Below are 16,902 nucleotides of genomic sequence, written 5' to 3' on the forward strand. Positions count from 1 at the left end.
AATTTCTTCCCCAAAGAGGTCGTCAAGACCTGGAACAAGGTGCCCAGGGCAGTGGTGGAGTCACCATACCTGGAGGAGTTTCAAAGCTCTGTAAATGCGGTTCTGAGGGACACAGTTTAGTGGTGACCTGGCAGCGCTGGGTTAATGGTTGGGCTCAATGATCTAAAAGATCTCTTCCAACCAAAACATTCTGTGATTCTACATTGGTCTGAATTCTGGAGCAGAGCAACTGTCCTCTTCTTACGCTCTTGGCTCACAGGAGGTGTATTTCTTCTTTGAAATAAAGTTGTGTTTTTAAAAAAAGACCTCTCTTGAATACTAAAATATCAGAGGCCAGACCCCCTGCTAAGGTAAATCAGCATGCTGCTGCTACTGTAGTAGCATCAATTAGAGAACTAGGGATGTAACCACCACCTAGAGGAATGGTGTACACACATTTCCATGTGCTTATATATGCACTTACAGACATGCCCATAACACACACCTGGTATATGCGTTCAAATGTCTTAAAAACAGAAGGCCTGAAGCCTCACCTCAGTTATGGCCAGATGAAATCAGCAGTAACTTCCTTGAAGTGAAATTACAGCGACGAAAGAAGTGCTGTGCCCATCAAAGTCCATTACACGCAGAGGTTGCAGGATCAGCCCCTAACATATGCCTCACGCCATGCTGGCATATGTACTGGGGTCAAAGTATTACTGTTGCTGCACATTTTCCAGAGTCCAAACTATAAGGCTCATATCTTTATACAACCTAATAAAACTAATGAGATTTCCTCACATCCTCTGAGGTCAAGAAAGTGGGGTTTTTGCTCCTCTTCACAAGCGACAGTGTGAAGTTCTCAGTTTTCAACTCAAACTTTTCAGCTGTGTGCACCAAAGTACCCATGTCCATTTCTGCTCTTCAGCTGGTACCTGTGAGCCTCAGTTCCCACTGTTTTGGTGACTAAGACACACCCCCATTTCTGCCACGGGGTACAGGGTGAGTAACCAAGCTACTGGCTAAAGGTGAAGTGCATGTGTCACTTGTATCCTGAGATTTGCCTCAAGAGTGCTGTTCAGCTGTAGTTCCAGAGAGGGATGTCTGCGTCCACACCTAGGCCTCCATACTCCTCATACTCTCCAACCTCTGATCTTGAACCGCAGTGCTGCTTGTACAAGATGCTTCAATATGCAGTTTTAAACTATGGGGTGCTGAGTTTGTTCTGTTCGGGGGGGGGGAATTCACAATTTGAATGAGCATCCTGAAAAGCCATGCTATGGCATGAATGAAACTCACTTAGACAATTCTTCCTCGATCTCCGCAACTGCTCAGGTCTTCATTTTGCTTTAATGCCACTTGGCAGGCTTCACAAAACATTGCATTACACTTGTATTGGTGTCTGAGACCATAGGGGTTCTGGATGAGTGATACTGCTACTTCAGAAAGCACAGAATGAGAGGAACAGATTTATACATCAAAATACCTAAGCAGTTTCTTCACTCTAGGAAAAAAACACATCTGAATATTAGATGAAGTCATTAGATGCTCTTTTGAAAAGAGGAGACAAGCAAGCAAATGGGCTTCTGTTGGCAACTGATATGCAGCCATTCAATGAGCAAAAGAAAATGAAGGATTCTTCATAGCAACAGTGACTTCTGTGATGCCTGTGTGTAAAGCTAGATATTAATAGTAACATAAGTGAGGTTTTAAATAGATGCTAGCAAAAGCAAATACAAATGCAGCTAATTTTAAAGTAATGCAAGGAACAGGAATCACAAATTAAATTTTACAGCAAATATGAAATACCAACAGCAGTTAAAGGTCAGTGTCTTCCTATAGTGACACCACACTGTTTTGTGACTTTAACATAGCTGCAGTAAACCTGAAACCAGCACTGGGGGTGTATATTTGAAACCAATGAAACTTGAGATAAACATTGATGCAGATGAAAAGGGTATTATGGCAGCATGTACTCATATGTTTGTGAACTACGTGTGTTTTCTTAACCAGGGGCAAACAGATAGCTACATATGTAGGCTGTCCAAAATACATTTTCCCGTATAATAAGATCCTGGTCTCCAGAAGTGACTCCTGTACTAGGGAAACATTCTTTCTTGAAGTTATCTGAAGGTGAAAGAATGTTGCCCTTTATTGAGTATTGGCATGAAAGTTTAAAAACCTAACTGGCTTTAAAAATATGAAGCATGAAGGCACATACTCCTTTTTAAGGGGCAGAAGGAGCACAGCATTGCTGAGGGACCTTTGGAGCTAGAAATCTGCTCTCAGGAATGTCACCACTTAAAAATACTTTGCTGGCCGCTGGGTGAACTCAGTAGTGTCATCAAAACCATCAGATAAAAATAAGGTTTTCTTACTTTTCGCTCCTCTTAATCCCATGGAGCCATTGCAGCTGTAAGCAGGGGGGGAGCACAGCTTTCCTCATGGTTGTCAGCAGAGGCATTAGCGCAGCCCCTGAGCCTGCCAATATCTGCTCCAACTGATTTCAAAGCCATCGGCTCACTTGAGCTGCAAGGGGAGCCCCTAAAGGCCCCCAAAGCCTGTCCATGGCACCTATCCACACCCACCCTTGATCTGCTGCCATGGCAGGTCCAGCACAGCCACCACTGACAGCCAGCCTCTGCTTGTCAGAGTCTGTTATAAGCAATGATTCATAAAAGAGAAACCAAACCAACCCATGACCGATCTTTAAGTGCAGTTGTTATGGTTATAGCTTTTTCCTTTTTTTTTTATTTGACTGGAAGCTGTTGCAGGTGGAGCCAGAGTTGAGTTAGAACACAACAATTAGTGCAAATCCCCAGGACCAAGGCGAGAGCAGCCCTGCCTGCCTGCACATCCCGCCATGGGTAGCAGCCCCTTGCTGGCCAAAAGGGAACAATCCCACAGTAATGCTGTCATTACCAGATCAAGAAGGGCAAGGAACTACTAGAGACAGTCCAACAGAGAGCTACTAAGATGATGAGGGGCTTGGAACCTTATGAGGAAAGGCTGTTTAGCCTGGAGGAGACTGAGTGGGGATCTCTGATTAATGCTTATCAATAGCTAAAGGGCAAGTATCAGGACAGAGCCTAATTCTTCTCAGTGATGGGGACAGTGGGGCAATGGACACAACCTGGCACACAGGAGCTTCCACATAAACGCAGGGGGAAATGACTGAGGGGTGTCAGAGCACTGGAGCAGGTTGCTCAGAGAGGTTGTAGAGACTCCAGCTCTGGAGACATGCAAAACCCGCCTGGCCGAGTTTCTGTGTGATTTACTGTAGGTGACCCTGCCCTGGCGGGGGGGAGGGGTGGGTCGGACTAGGAGCTCCTCAAGAAGCCCCTTCCAGCCTCTACCCTTCCGTGATTCTGTGCGACTGTGTGACCCTGCGACTCGGCACCCCTTAGCGGCGGAGCCCCTCACCGCCCTGCAAGCCCTGCCCGTTGCCCGCCAGGATCTGAACTCCGGGCGGGCGGGGCGGCGGCTGCGCGTGCGCGCGGGAGGCGGGTGCGTCCCTTCCTTCCCCTGCCGCCCGCCCTCCGTGCGCCGCCGCGCTGTGGTATGTTGTGGCTGCCTGTCCTCCCGCCGCGTCCCTTGCCCCCTGGTGTGTGAGGGTGGGGGGGAGCTGAGGTTCGGGCTCGGCTTTCCTCAGAAGGAAGGAAGGAAGGAAGGAAAGCAAGCAAGAAAAATGGCGGCCTCCCGGCGGCCTGGGAAACGTGCCCTCTCCCCACGCTCGGCTTTCGCGACCGTCAGTGGGGAGCTTGGGGACCTCCTGCAGGCCCTTCCGGGCGGGGGGTGCCTGCGGTGCTGTGGAGTTGAGAGGTGCTTGAGCGAAAATAGCGGCTGCGTGTCTCTGTGTGTGATACGTATATACATAGATACGTGGGTAGATAGATAGATGTGTCTGTATCTACACAGACGGATGTGTGGAACTCGGCATCTGCTGGGCGTGCGCTCAGCGGTGGCTGGAGACACACCTGTGCCACGCCAGGCCGCATCGTTTGGCGTCGACAACCAGCCCTGTTCCCTGGGCCTTTTGTCTTAACCTGCCCCTACTCCCTCATCTCCGGGTGTTTTATCTAAAACACCTCAGTTTTCTGTGTTTTGTAAGTTTCCTCACGCTGTGTTACCGATGGAGCTAGGGGATTGGGTTTTGCTGCGTTTGATTCTGTCGATGCAGTCCTGTTAAGTGATTCTCTTTTGACAGCTGTGGTGGTTCAATATCTTTATGTTTTCAACATGAAAAAATACTTGGCACTGGAAAGGAGACTGTATAATTGTAATTGACTTGGATGTAGAGCATCCTGCTGAATTCATCCCCTTACTTGCAGTGTTCTGCCCACTGGCAGAGCAGGTATCAGTGGCTGGCCAATGTTTTTCCTTCTCTAAAGAAATAAAAATTAATTGCAAAGTGGTACTGCTTGTTAACACTTTTTATCCCCTCTCAAAATGGCTCTTAAAAATATACTTCTTTTTCCTACCATGGTGCCATAGTTGTATCACAAAATAGCTCTTTAATTTTTTTTCTGTTTGTGTATTTGAGGATAGTTTGGGTACACATAATAGTACTGCTAATATTCTTCCTTTTATTCAGTATGATTCTTTACTTCTCTACTTCTGTGCACTTGTGTTTTCACAAAGCTTTTAATTGGAAACTGTTGAATAGCTGCAGATACAACAGGTGGACTTTTAGACATGGTCTGAAGAAGGCTGTAATCTCTCAGCTGGTTTGTGTGTTACTGTTTGCAGAGGTACCAACCTAGCTTTAAACAAAACAGAAGGTCATCTCTTAGTTTTACTTTATTCAGGTTTATGGTAGATGTAGAGTGGTATTTGTTCTAATTGGACTTCTTGTTAATGACACTCATGCTGTTGTTTTGTTTCTGACAGAAGTGGTGAGTGAAAAGCTTGCTTTAAATGAAACATTGGCCATGTGTTAGGAAACAAGTCAGTGAGCCTGACCAAAAGCTAATGTCATCAGAAAGGCCAACAAAAAGTCCAGAGGTGCCAACAGAAATGACTATGTCCCCTGAAGTTCCTGATGTGGAAGAAACGGTGAAGTCAAGTGGCAGTCCAGTGGAGAGACAAGAGGAAGGCTCAGAGAAGGGACAATGCCTGGAGCCCATGTCCAAGAGGCAAAGGAAGAAGCTATTGAAGCAGAAACAGTGGGAAGAACAGAAAGATTTACGAAGGTACGGTTTGTAAAATAGCTTTCCTAGGATCATGTGTAGTGTTGAGTGCTAGCAGAATGTGCATGTAGATCTTCAGGAAATCAAGGCAGTTGAACCAGTTTTCTCCTATGGCAGATTTAAAGCAGTAGTCACAGGCTACATCTACATATGTCTACATATGAAGAAGCTCTAAAGGTAAGGATCCTCACTTCATACTAGAAGTCTTCCTCAACTTCAAGAGGATAATCAGGAGATATTCAAATGTGAATTCTTGGTTTTTCAGAAGGGAGAAACAATGTGTGGCCTTGTTGCTTTCTGAATGGGCTGTGCCTTCTTTTCCTGGTGCTGTCAGAGTTGGTGAATCTTACAAAATCAGCGACTTTAAAAAGTACACTTCTGACACATAAAACATGCTAGAAGATATGTTGATTTATAATCTGTTAAAACAGTATTGGAAGATGATGAGCTTCTGGTTTATTCTGTTGAGAGAAAGTGTATCTGCAAATGGACTGATTGCAGTTTATTCCTAACTTGCTGAACGTGAATGTTCCTTCTCAAGACAGTGGCTGTTAAAGTTGCTGTCTCTGAAATCTGATCTCCCCACTGCCTGCTCCCTTCGAGGGAACAGGGAGAAGAAACCATTTCTTCAGATGCCTTTTGAAAAACTGTTCAGTGAAACAGGAGGTAAATTTGCCTTCCACATCCTGATGAGGGACTTTTTAGGATGGTGAGGGACTTTTTAGGATGTTGGGTAGTGATAGGACTAGGGGGAATGGAGCAATAATAGAAGTGGGTAGATTGAGATTGGATGTTAGGAGAAAGTTCTTTCCTGGAGGTGAGGGTGGTGAGACACTGGGACAGGTTGCCCAGGGAGGTGGTAGAAGACCCACCCTGGAAGTTTTTAAGACCAGGCTGGACGCGGCTCTGAGCAGCCTGTTGTAGTGTGGGCTGCCCAGGGAGGTGGTGGAGTCACAGTCCCTAGAGGTGTTCAGGAGGGGATTGGACATGGCACTTGGTGCCATGGTCCAGTCATGAGGTCTGTGGTGACAGGTTGGACTCAATGATCTTTGAGGTCTCTTCCAACCTTGGTGATACTGTGATACTGTGTGTCCCTGCCCACGGCAGGGCGTTTGGAACTAGATGATCCTTGAAGTCCCTTCCAACCCTGACAATTCCATGATTCTATGATACTTTGATTTTGGCAGTCTTCTCGGTTGTTTCTGCTATGAGAGCTGACCCAGAGCACTCTTAAATCCATGAGACTCCCACTGTTGAGTTTGTGTCAGAAGTCTGTCTTTGTTGATACCTACAGAACTTCACAAAGATGGGATATGTGTTTCATGCTGGTATCAGCCTAGCCCAAATGCAAGCAATAGGGTAAGTTTAAATTGCCACGGTCGTAGGACAGGCAAGTTGGTCATGAAAGTGTGGGTTTCTGTGCATAACATGTGCCTTAGCAGATGGGGTGGTGCTTTTCTGAAGGTTTGTTTGTTTGTTTAGGCAGAAACGAAAAGAAAAACGCCAGAAGAGAAAACTGGAACGTCAGTCAAAACTGGAGGCCAGTCATGAAGGCAGTGACAGAAAGCGTCTGCGAAGGGAAGTCACTCCTAGTACGCTTCGCCTCATTGTGGACTGCAGCTTTGATGACCTGATGGTGCTAAAGGTAAAAGAAACTTAACCGTTACATACAAGTGTTGAATGCTCTGACAGTGTTGTAGTGGCAGAGCACAAAAACCAGACAGCAGCTTGCAAAACACAGTTAGGATGTTCTGTGTTGTGATTCTCAGGCCTGCTTATGTCAGCTGATGATTTAGGGTGTTTTTTAGGGTTTGGAACATACCTTTATATAGACTTGGCAAATATTTTGTTTGCCTTCATGGAGATGAGGTAGAATTGCAGAACTGTTGAGGTTGGAGGAGACCTTTGAGGTTCAGCTGCTCATTCAGAGCTTTTGGGGCGTTGACAACAAAGCTGTGTAACCTACCTTGAAAAAACCCTAACTGTTAAAAATAGTCTGCTGCAATTTAAGTAGTCCTGGTTAACTGTTGTCCAAATTGTCCGGTCAAAATGCCAGAGCCGGACACTAAATTGTTCTGGACTTCTTCAGATTAATTATGCCTATGTAATTTGCTTCATTATTCTCAGCGTGGTGAAAGACTGAGTATTGTCACAGTGATAAATCTCCATGATTCCTCAGATGAATTTTGGGTGTATGATTACATATAATTAAATCCTAGTGATTTTTGTTCCTTCCCTAGAATAGTGCAAACTGAACACGTGTGGAGCTGTCTAAATACTCTTTCGTGGCAGATGCGTTTCCTTGTCAGCATAATCCCTTCACAGTGGCTGTTCTTTCTCAGTGTCTGGTAGCCACACTCTTGGCAGGAGTCACTTTTGCCAGTTAAAAGCTTCCTTTTTCTCTCTTTAGCTTCTGACTGGCTCATGGTAAAGCATTTTATGGTGGTCTGTCTGAAGGACTATGTAAAAACAAATTGTGTTGTATACAGGATGTTAAGAAGCTTCACAAGCAAATTCAGAGATGTTATGCAGAGAACCGCAAAGCATTTCACCCTGTGCAGGTATGTCTGAGCAAACTGAACACTGTCTGTAGTGCCATATATGAAGTGTATGAGAAGGGCATCTGTGTCCCAAGTGGTGAGAACTGTAGCAATGAAAAAAAGCTGCTTCTTTTTAATGAGAAAATTACTTTTATTGTAATAGGTTAGGTTTCAACCCACGTTATTAAAAATCCCTGTATATGTGGAACATAATGTGCATGCAGGTGATGACTGCCAGATATTGTTGGTCATCAATTTTATCTGTCACAGATAATTATTTTTTTTTAAATCATGTTTCTTTTTTCAGTATGTTACTAACTGTATGAATATGGTCTTAGTGCCACTTCCAGCTAAAAAAAAACCCAACATAATTAGGAGTTTTAGCTAATAATTAAGGGTAGAAAAAGTCTTCCAAGGAGAAGAAACAGACTGGCATATTAACATTTTGGAATTGTGTACCTCCTGCTTGTTCTTTTCAAAGTTTTACTTGACCAGCCACGGGGGACAGTTGAAGAGTAACATGAATGAAAATGACAAAGGATGGGTGAACTGGAAGGTGAGTAATGGATCATTTCTGTAAAAGGAGAAAAATTCATCTTGGTTATAGCTGTTAACTAGATTGTTAGTTGTGAAGGAACTGTGCTTTTTCTGCGTGAGTTTTTCTAAGACATCAGAGCAATAGCATACTAAAAACAGAGTTGCACTACATGCTTTTAATTAATTTAACTTAAATACACCAAAAACTGCTCATTATAAATCCAGATTTTCATCTGTTTTTACTGAACAGATGCCATTCTCTGGCAGGTGAAGATCTAGGCAGTTCTAACAGTCTGTTTTTACAGTGCTCTTATTTTGCTTGGTGAAAAATAAGACTTTGAAGTCATGACTTGGAGGTGCCTTCCAACCCAAACTATTCTATGATTCTACTCCATCTATCTATATAATTAACCAGGTTGGGAAAGACCTTTTAGATCATCGAGTCCAACCAATCATCCAACACCATCTAATCAACTAAACCGTGGCCCCAAGCACCCCATCCAGTCTCTTCCTAAACATCTCTAGTGATAGGATCCTTCACTTCATTCTGTTGCCTCTCAACAATGAAGTGTTCGTTAGGGAGGTAGAATGTCAAACTCCTGTGGGTTTTCCTTGAGACCCCCTGTTAACCAGTATTCCAAGAACTTCAGATTAAGAGCACTTTGTGTGATTAAAAGCAGTTTTACTTGGAGCGTGCCCTGTGCAAAAGCATAGTGTAAAGCTCTCATCAAACAGGTCATGTTAAGCAAGCATTTGCATCTGGTTTCACTTTTTTTAGAAAGGTGGACATGAGAAATATTTGGATTCCTGGGAGAAATACAGTAAGATTTGAAGAAAATCACAAGAACTTACGGATCTGTAAAGTTCATTTAGCGTTTCAGAAGTCAGTGTTGTAGAGACTGAATTATTGTTTAAGAAGGACATTGAGACACTTGAAGGTGTCCAGAGAAGGGCAACGAGGCTGGGGAGAGGCCTTGAGCACAAGCCCTATGAGGAGAGGCTGAGGGAACTGGGGTTGTTTAGCCTGGAGAAGAAGAGGCTCAGGGGAGACCTTCTTGCTCTGTACAACTACCTGAAGGGTGGTTGTAGCCATGAGGGGCTTGGTCTCTTCTCCCAGGCAGCCACCAGAACAAGAGGACACAGTCTCAAGCTGTGCCAGGGGAAGTTTAGGCTCAAGATGAGGAGAAAGTTCTTCACTGAGAGAGTTGTTAGCCATTGGAATGTGCTGCCCAGGGAGGTGGTGGAGTCACCATCCCTGGAGGTGTTCAAGAGGGGATTGGACATGGCACTTGGTGCCATGAGGTCTGACTTTATGATCTTTGAGGTCTCTTCCAGCCTTGGTGATTCTGTTATTCTGTGACTTATGCACAAATCAATCTGCACTCTGTTATGTACTTGCACATGAACGAGGGATGTGAAATGACTGTGCACTATTTGGATTTCTTTTTGCTAGTTCCATCTAGGGTCTGTAAAGCTTGACCAGCAATTCATCATTTGAATGTAACTTCTTTTAACTAACTTTTTAAGGATATCCAAATTAGATCAGAGCACTATAGTGAGCTAATAAAGAAAGAAGACCTGGTATATCTCACCTCGGATTCCCCAGATGTTCTCAGCGAGCTTGATGAGAAGAAAGCCTATGTGATTGGAGGATTGGTGGATCACAATCACTACAAGGTACACAGAGTCTCTTGACAGCTTTTTTTGTGTTTTCCCTAGAGGGGGCACCTTATTTGACAATACTGCTGTTCATCTGTAGACTAACAAAAGTAAATAACAGGATTTTTACAAATTATCTTAATTAAGTCTTTTTTTGAAGACATTTTGAAGAAATGGGGGGAAAAAAACAAACCTCATGGTGGTAGCAGTGGCTCATGTTCCAGAATGCAGACATGCTGAGCTTTTTAGGATTTTATCTTTTCAGTTTAAATATAGGAATGGAATTAGTAGCACAGCTCAGCTTGCTGAGGGCCATATTTTCTGCCAGAAGGGTTTGGTTTCTGTTCATGTGCTCGTGTCTGTGCACGCATGCGCTCTTGTGTGTACACGTGCCCAAAAAAAGATGAAGAACAGCACTTGAATCTTGGATGCCCTTTTTTAACAAGTTTGCTTGTCAGGAGAACTTGGCTAAGTAATGCACATGCCTCAGGGATCTGGTTCCATACCTGTATGTGGAATTGTGCAGTCAGGACCTGGAATGTCATAGAGAATGCAGCTGGGAAATATAAGGCACTATTACTGCTTTTCTTCAGAGACACTCCTGTGTCATTTCTGGTGGCATTTAATATTTCAGTGTGATGCTAAAAAAAGGGATGGATCTTAAGCCTTAGCAAATAATACTTAAGCAGTTAGTCCACAGTTAAAGGCTAGGAGGGAGCTAAAGCAGATCCTTCATATAATTGCTATGGTATGAAGTGTTTACAGAATTTTAAAGGTTCTGTTTTGCCCATCTTTGATGCAGGGATTACCCCGCTGAAAAAAGCAAGGAAAATTTCTTTATCCTTTACTCTTCCTCTGAAAAAAACACCACCTGGTTACTGCAATCTGAATAACTTTGCACTTAAGCATAAACTTGCCTTTAGAACAGGCTATGGCTGACAGGTTCTAGAGCACTATGTTTTTTTAGAGGTAGCCCTTGAGGCAGGTTTTAACTGGAATATCCTTTTGTAAATATCTTCTAAAGCAAGGCCATGGCAGTACGAGCAAAACCTGCCAAAAAATTATACTTGCAGAAATCTGTATGGGCTGAGTTGAAATGGTTGTGTTGTTTTGGTGTCTTCCTCCCAGGGAATTACTTACAGAAAAGCTGTAGAGCAGGGGATCGGTCATGCACAGCTCCCGCTTGGGAACTTTGTCAAGATGAACAGTCGGAAAGTGCTAGCTGTCAATCATGGTAAGTTTTAATTAAAATAGTTGCACTATTATAGAATATACCTGTGCTACTCAGAGTGTGAGCCCTCAAAATGTCACTGTAGTGCACATACCTGAATCTTACTGTATTATGTTGCTATTTCTTGAATCTAGTTGCCTTTGGGATACAGTAACTGCCCTGAGCTTTAAATGTTTTAGATAGGTTAAATAGAGAGAGTGTTGTCATTGCCACTTCAAAGTGCACCTCCTATTCTATTGATTTGTCCCATGAGTAATTTTAGCATTGTTACCATTGTGATCTTGTTTCCAGACTCAATCTGTAGTGAATGAAATGTTGGAAACTTATCTCATATTTTATCCTAGGGGAAGATGAACATTTGTGAGGTTTTCACCTTTTTGGACAGCTTTGTTCAGCACGGACTGCTTAGGTACCTGTAGACTTGCCTTATCTGATATCAGCAGTCTCAATCTGCTGAGCTTTCATAACTGTGGTTTTTACCTGGTTTCCTGGTTCAGCTGCTTAACCAGGTCTTGAGTTCCACTCCTTTTTTAAACTTTCTGTTTTGCTATTAGGTTATCCTTCAGTGGTCATTGAACAAAACCACATGCAACACAGAGCTTTATGGAAATTTTTGACATGGTGTCCAAGTCTTTATTTTGACCCACTTAAGGTTCTTTTATACTGTTTTGCTTCATTTCAAGTTTACTATATAGCACATTGCTCAAGGATTTTTTTACTGTCTTGAAATACCGTTGATTGAAGAGGCATGTGGAGGAGAATATAGCATATCACTGGAATTGAAAATTACCAGGCTCCTTGGAGTTTTAAAAAATTTTACATGTTCCTAAAACTTGGTCTTTAAACACTGCTTTATACAGGCAAGAATGGGACTTCAGTGTTATCCTATTCATCAAAAGTTGTGCCAGGTGTAGCTTTCTACTGGAGTTTTTCTGCAGTAATCTTATACTGACCTCTAGTGTCAGCCTTTCTCGAGTCTGTCTCTTACCTTTTGGAGCACCTGGTATGATTTGTATTGTTGATATTGAAGCCTTCATTTATCTGCTTTATGGTCTTGTGCTTGTTTCTTGTGCCAGATTTCTGGGCATATGATTTCACTCCATTTAATTGGTGACATTTCATTTTGTCTGAGCTTATCTTCCTTTGCCTTCCTAAAGCATTTTCAAATTGCAGCTGCAAGGCTTTTAACACTCAGACCCCTTTTGAAGGTAACAATTACACTGTAGCAGTATTATCCTTAAGGTTTTGGAGCAGGAAAATAAAGACAGCACCACCAGAAGCAGAGGTACCTGTAACAGTTGTAATGAAGGTGTTGGTGTATGTTTTAACACTAAGAGCTTACAACCTAGATCCAAGAAGACAGCTCTCAAGGGAGTTAGGTGTGAGTCAGGTGGACAGAATCAAGCTGCTTCTCAAATCTCATATTACAAACTTTGTGTCGGTGAGAAGGTTTGTGTAGTTAGCTGCGTGTAAGTGCATCCACCTCACTGCTTTGTCTTAACTCTGATTGCTCACCCTTTCTGTTTTTTGAGTTTGTCATTCTGGCCTCTGAGTCCCCATCCTTGGCACAGAAGCTAAAGCTAGCCGAGTACAGTGCGTGGCTTGCCACACAAGATTGTAGGACTCACCTGGTCCCTGTGGAACTGCTCCCAATAGTTAGGAGTTTGGAAAGTCTGTTGAAGCAGCGGCTCTGAATCGCCTCGTCGGGCTTTGAAGTGCTTTAATGAAATGTGCCCTCTGGTGGTGGCAGATTAACAGCGTCGTTAACAGACGGTTACCGTCTCTCTCCTGGCATCGGGTCGCCCTCTATTTCCACAGGCAATTCAGTGCTTGTATTGCCGTGTTAAAATGGCATGAGGAACTCACATATGCTTTAAATATTTGATGCTAGAAGACTGACACAGTGTAGGATGAGACTTATTTTTCACAACTCAGAATTATGAGGCTTGGGAGATTTGAGATCTGTGTAACACTGCTTTGCAAAATGCAGCTGCAGGTATAGCTGAGAAAGTTCTGTTGTGGTTTTTTTTTCTGTTCAAGTTCATATCCCAAGTTCAACCCACCCCAGTAATGTATGTTCCAGTCTGCAATGATGTCTACCAACTATTACCACTGCTTTTTTTGATGTCCCTGTGTAATACTTTTCTTGCTATTGCAGCCCATCATAGAACCCACTGTTCTATAAAAGCCACCCTCTTCTGGTTTTACTGTTCAGATAAGGGAACTTCCAAGGGAAGGAAGAGGAAATGTGCTCCTTAGACTCATCTCTTAACCCAGCATTTTTGCCACAGGTGCTTTGTGCAGTTACTTACAGTGATACTAATACACTCCTTTGAGGGCCAATTCCTTCGCAGTATGTTTCGGGTGAATAACCTGATGAGTAAAATGGCCAACTGTCTGTCCAGTAAAACCTGGATCCAGGAGACCTCTAGCAAATGTCACCATTTGCTGTAACTTGACTCTCAGTCATTCTGAGATTCATAGAATACTAGGTTGGAGGGGACCTCAAGGATCATCTAGTCCAGCCCTTCAGGGTAAGAACACAGTTTAAATGAAATGGCCCGGCACCCTGTCAGGCTGGCCTTGAGGCTGTCTAATGTAGACAGGGGAATCCACCACCTCCCTGGGGAGTTTATTGCAATGTCTAATAGTTGGTATGGCATCCAGCCAGAATCTTCCCAGTAACAGCTTGTACCTATTTTCCCTTGTCTTTAGTATGTGCCTCTTTGTAAAAGGGGAGTCTCCCTCTTCATGATAGCTGCCCTTCATGTACTTATACATGGTTATGAGGTCTCTCCCCTAAACCTTCTCTTCTCAAGGCTGGACAGCCTTCCTTCCTATCACAGGCCTTCCAGTCCTCTGATCATTTTTGTGGCCTTTCTCTGGACCCTTTCCAGCTTGTCTGCATTCTTCTTGTATAGTGGGGACCAAAACTGTAAACAGTGTTCGAGGTGCAGCCTAACCAGTGCTGAGTAGAGTATGAGAATGACATCTTTATCCCTTCTTGTGATACCCTTAGTAATGCATCCTGTTGGCTTTCTTTACCACTGCAGCACACTGTTCATTCATGTTGAGCCTTTTGTCCACCAAGACCAGGTCCTTCTCCACAGTGCTACTCTCAAGCCAGGTGGCTCCCAGTCTGGGCTGCATTCCTGGGTTATGTATTCCCAAGTGCAAGATGCTACAGCTTGGCCTCATTAAACTTCATATAGCTCTTTCTTGCCCACTTGACCAGCCTGTCAGGATCTTCCTGAAGGGTTGCTTGTTTGTCTTTCAGCTTCCTCACTTATTTTTGTGTTGTCAGCAGATTTGTGCTGCTCTTCTCTTTCTGAACATTTGCCTAACTCTGTAAGGGTGTTTTTTTACCTCCTCCACAGCTTCTTTGATTCTTTCTCAGTGCCAAGTGACAGCATATGAGAACGCTTGTGCTGGGTGCATTCTTTGAAGTCAGCATTCTCCACTGGTGTTAGCACTATTCCTGTAGCTCCAAGCTTGGAGAGCCAACCCTCCCAGATTTGTCATCCAAGTCTGGCTTACTCACCAGCTATAGAGCCTCCCCCTGCCTTTGCTCCTGCTGAGCCCCAGTCTGCTGAGAGGCTTTTTGGATAGCCTGGGTTTTTTTTCCAAGTAAGCATTTGCTGATGGATTTTTGTATAGAATACAACTTGAAGCTACTGTCAAAGAGAAAAGGGTTTGGGAGCTGAAACAGGAGTAGAAGGGTGTCACTGTACAGTTAGCATAACAGAAACAGGAAGAAAGGGTTAGAGCACGGAGACTAAGAGGGGCTTTTGCCATAAGCTCAGCTGGAAGTGAAAGAGAAAGGTAAATATAGTAGGTTTTAGGAAGATTTTGTGCTGTCTGTGTGTTAGGACGGGGGAAAGGTCATTGTTGAAGTGCTTCCACAGCAGTTCTCCTGTCAAACATGGGAAAGAATTAGTCTGTATAGACTGGGGGGATATTTTTCTCTGTCCTTGAGAGAAGTTGTTTCAAACTGGAGCCACTACAGTAAAGCACTGCTGTAGTAACTCTTACAAATGAAGCCTCACAGTGTACTTAGCTTTCGACTGCAGCAGTAGCAGAATTGCCTTCGCTGTTTCTGCCTCTGCTTCATCAGCTCTAAAGATGCCGCAGCCAAATGCATGTAAACCTCTGTAATGTTAAGACTAGGGGTGTGTTCCTATCAGCAGTTCACTTATTTCCCTGCAAAAGAACTGATTGTCTTTCTTGATGTTGCAGTGTTTGAGATCATCCTTGCATACCTGGAGAAGAAAGACTGGAAGGAGGCCTTTTTCAGTGTCTTGCCACAGCGGAAAGGGGCTGTTCCTTTGGGAGAAGCCAATAATTCATCCAAACATGCTCTGTCTGGAAGAGAAGATGAACACACTGACTCAGACAGCAACTAGGTTTTAGAATGAGGTGATAGGAAAGATGAGATACACAGGTCATGGGATAAAACTGGTACGTGAAGTAGTTGCATTTCAAAGACCATCTGCTTCCCTCGTGATACTGAATTGTCTGAAGGGTCAGTAGTTCTACAGCTGGTCCAGAGCTGTTTCTGGACATGAAGGGTGAAGATAAATGTGTTTTTTTCTTTTACCCTGAAACTACCATATTAATAGCTTTTTTTTTAAAAAAAAATAAATTACTAGCAAATGCAGAATTGATTTTGTTTCCCAAGGAAGCTGTTTAGCTGCATTATTTTTTATTGTATTGTTTTTTTAAACATAGCAAGCTGGGTGTAGTACCCAAGAGCATTAGTAGTTACTGTTTGGATGTATGCATTCTTCTCCATTTCTGCTCCCTGCTTTCTTAAAAGCAGTGAGTGGCAACTGTTGTTGTGACCTGAAAACCTGTACCGCTGGTGCCTGTTGCAAAGTGTGCACAAACAATCAAAACAAGCAAACCAAAATGATGCTTTTCCTGAGTGTCTCAGCATGCAGTCAGAGGCAGCTGAACTGCCTTTTGTCAGCTCAGCCACAATAATTTGTGTTCCGTGGTTAGTTAGTTTGGGGTCAGCATGTGAAATGCAAGTGTGGGCTGGGGCTAAGCCAGTGCTTTACACTTCAGCCCGAGTGGAATGGGTTTCTGCAGAAGTGCAAATCAGGTGCTTTTGGTGGCACACGGTGCACCTTGAGGTGACACAATCACTTTTGATGATTTCTGGATCTTCTTAATGTCTACGTTTGTGCCATAGCAGGGGCTAAACAGCAGCAGTTGCTCTGTCTCCTGATGACCCTTCCCCAGCAGAGAGGAAGGTTAGGAGAAGGAGAGGAGACCTGTGGGTTGAAATGAAAATAAAGTTACAATATAAACAAAACAAATATTAAGCCTAGAGCCTGTAAAGTATACAATTTTGTACTCAGCCCAGTGAACGGACATTGGTCACAGGAACCGGGAAAGCAGTCCTTGGGAGCAGAATGGGAAGGGAGATTCTCCAGGGATGGAGAGAAGCAAGTGTGGTTTACGGTATGTGATAGATAATTTTATGGGTTGGGTCAGCTGAAGAGGATAAAAGCATGCTGTCCTAACTGTTCATCTCTGCTGTGCTGGAATCAGAGGGCTGATCCAAGTATGACTTGTATCCATTTTATTCCTCCCTCTGTTGTTACTGCTTTCAAATGGAGAGGAGAAGTGGGATCCCTGCAGATCTCTATGGTCTGTAAAGGGTTGGCAACCAACTGGTTATGACTTCATGCACTCAGGGGACTTTCCTCTTTTTAAATAACCATGGAAAAATTGCTTCTATTAAAGTTACAGATTGTGGTTT

At 43.6% G+C, this 16,902-nt stretch overlaps 2 protein-coding genes across 2 annotated transcripts in view; both read left to right on the plus strand.

The window, feature by feature from the left end:
- Positions 1-16,902, plus strand: part of LOC104305247 (alcohol dehydrogenase 1) — a 387,682-nt gene that overhangs the window by 348,332 nt on the left and 22,448 nt on the right. The window lies entirely within an intron of this gene.
- Positions 3,475-15,720, plus strand: TRMT10A (tRNA methyltransferase 10A). Its single transcript, XM_054163029.1, has 8 exons — positions 3,475-3,538; positions 4,870-5,171; positions 6,651-6,813; positions 7,658-7,729; positions 8,190-8,264; positions 9,773-9,922; positions 11,033-11,138; positions 15,372-15,720. The coding sequence occupies exons 2-8, from the start codon at positions 4,897-4,899 to the stop codon at positions 15,536-15,538; spliced, it is 1,008 nt and encodes a 335-aa protein (XP_054019004.1). The 5' UTR covers positions 3,475-3,538; positions 4,870-4,896; the 3' UTR covers positions 15,539-15,720.

This window comes from Dryobates pubescens, chromosome 1 (genome assembly GCF_014839835.1).
Source record: "Dryobates pubescens isolate bDryPub1 chromosome 1, bDryPub1.pri, whole genome shotgun sequence".
Taxonomy (NCBI): Eukaryota; Metazoa; Chordata; class Aves; order Piciformes; family Picidae; genus Dryobates; species Dryobates pubescens.

Excerpts from the sequence above, each read along its gene's own strand:
- TRMT10A (XM_054163029.1), top strand. The coding sequence starts at position 4,897 with ATGAAACATTGGCCATGTGTTAGGAAACAAGTCAGTGAGCCTGACCAA. Across the intron at positions 5,172-6,650 it reads GAACAGAAAGATTTACGAAG|GCAGAAACGAAAAGAAAAAC; the intron begins GTACGGTTTGTA and ends TTGTTTGTTTAG. Across the intron at positions 8,265-9,772 it reads AAGGATGGGTGAACTGGAAG|GATATCCAAATTAGATCAGA; the intron begins GTGAGTAATGGA and ends TAACTTTTTAAG.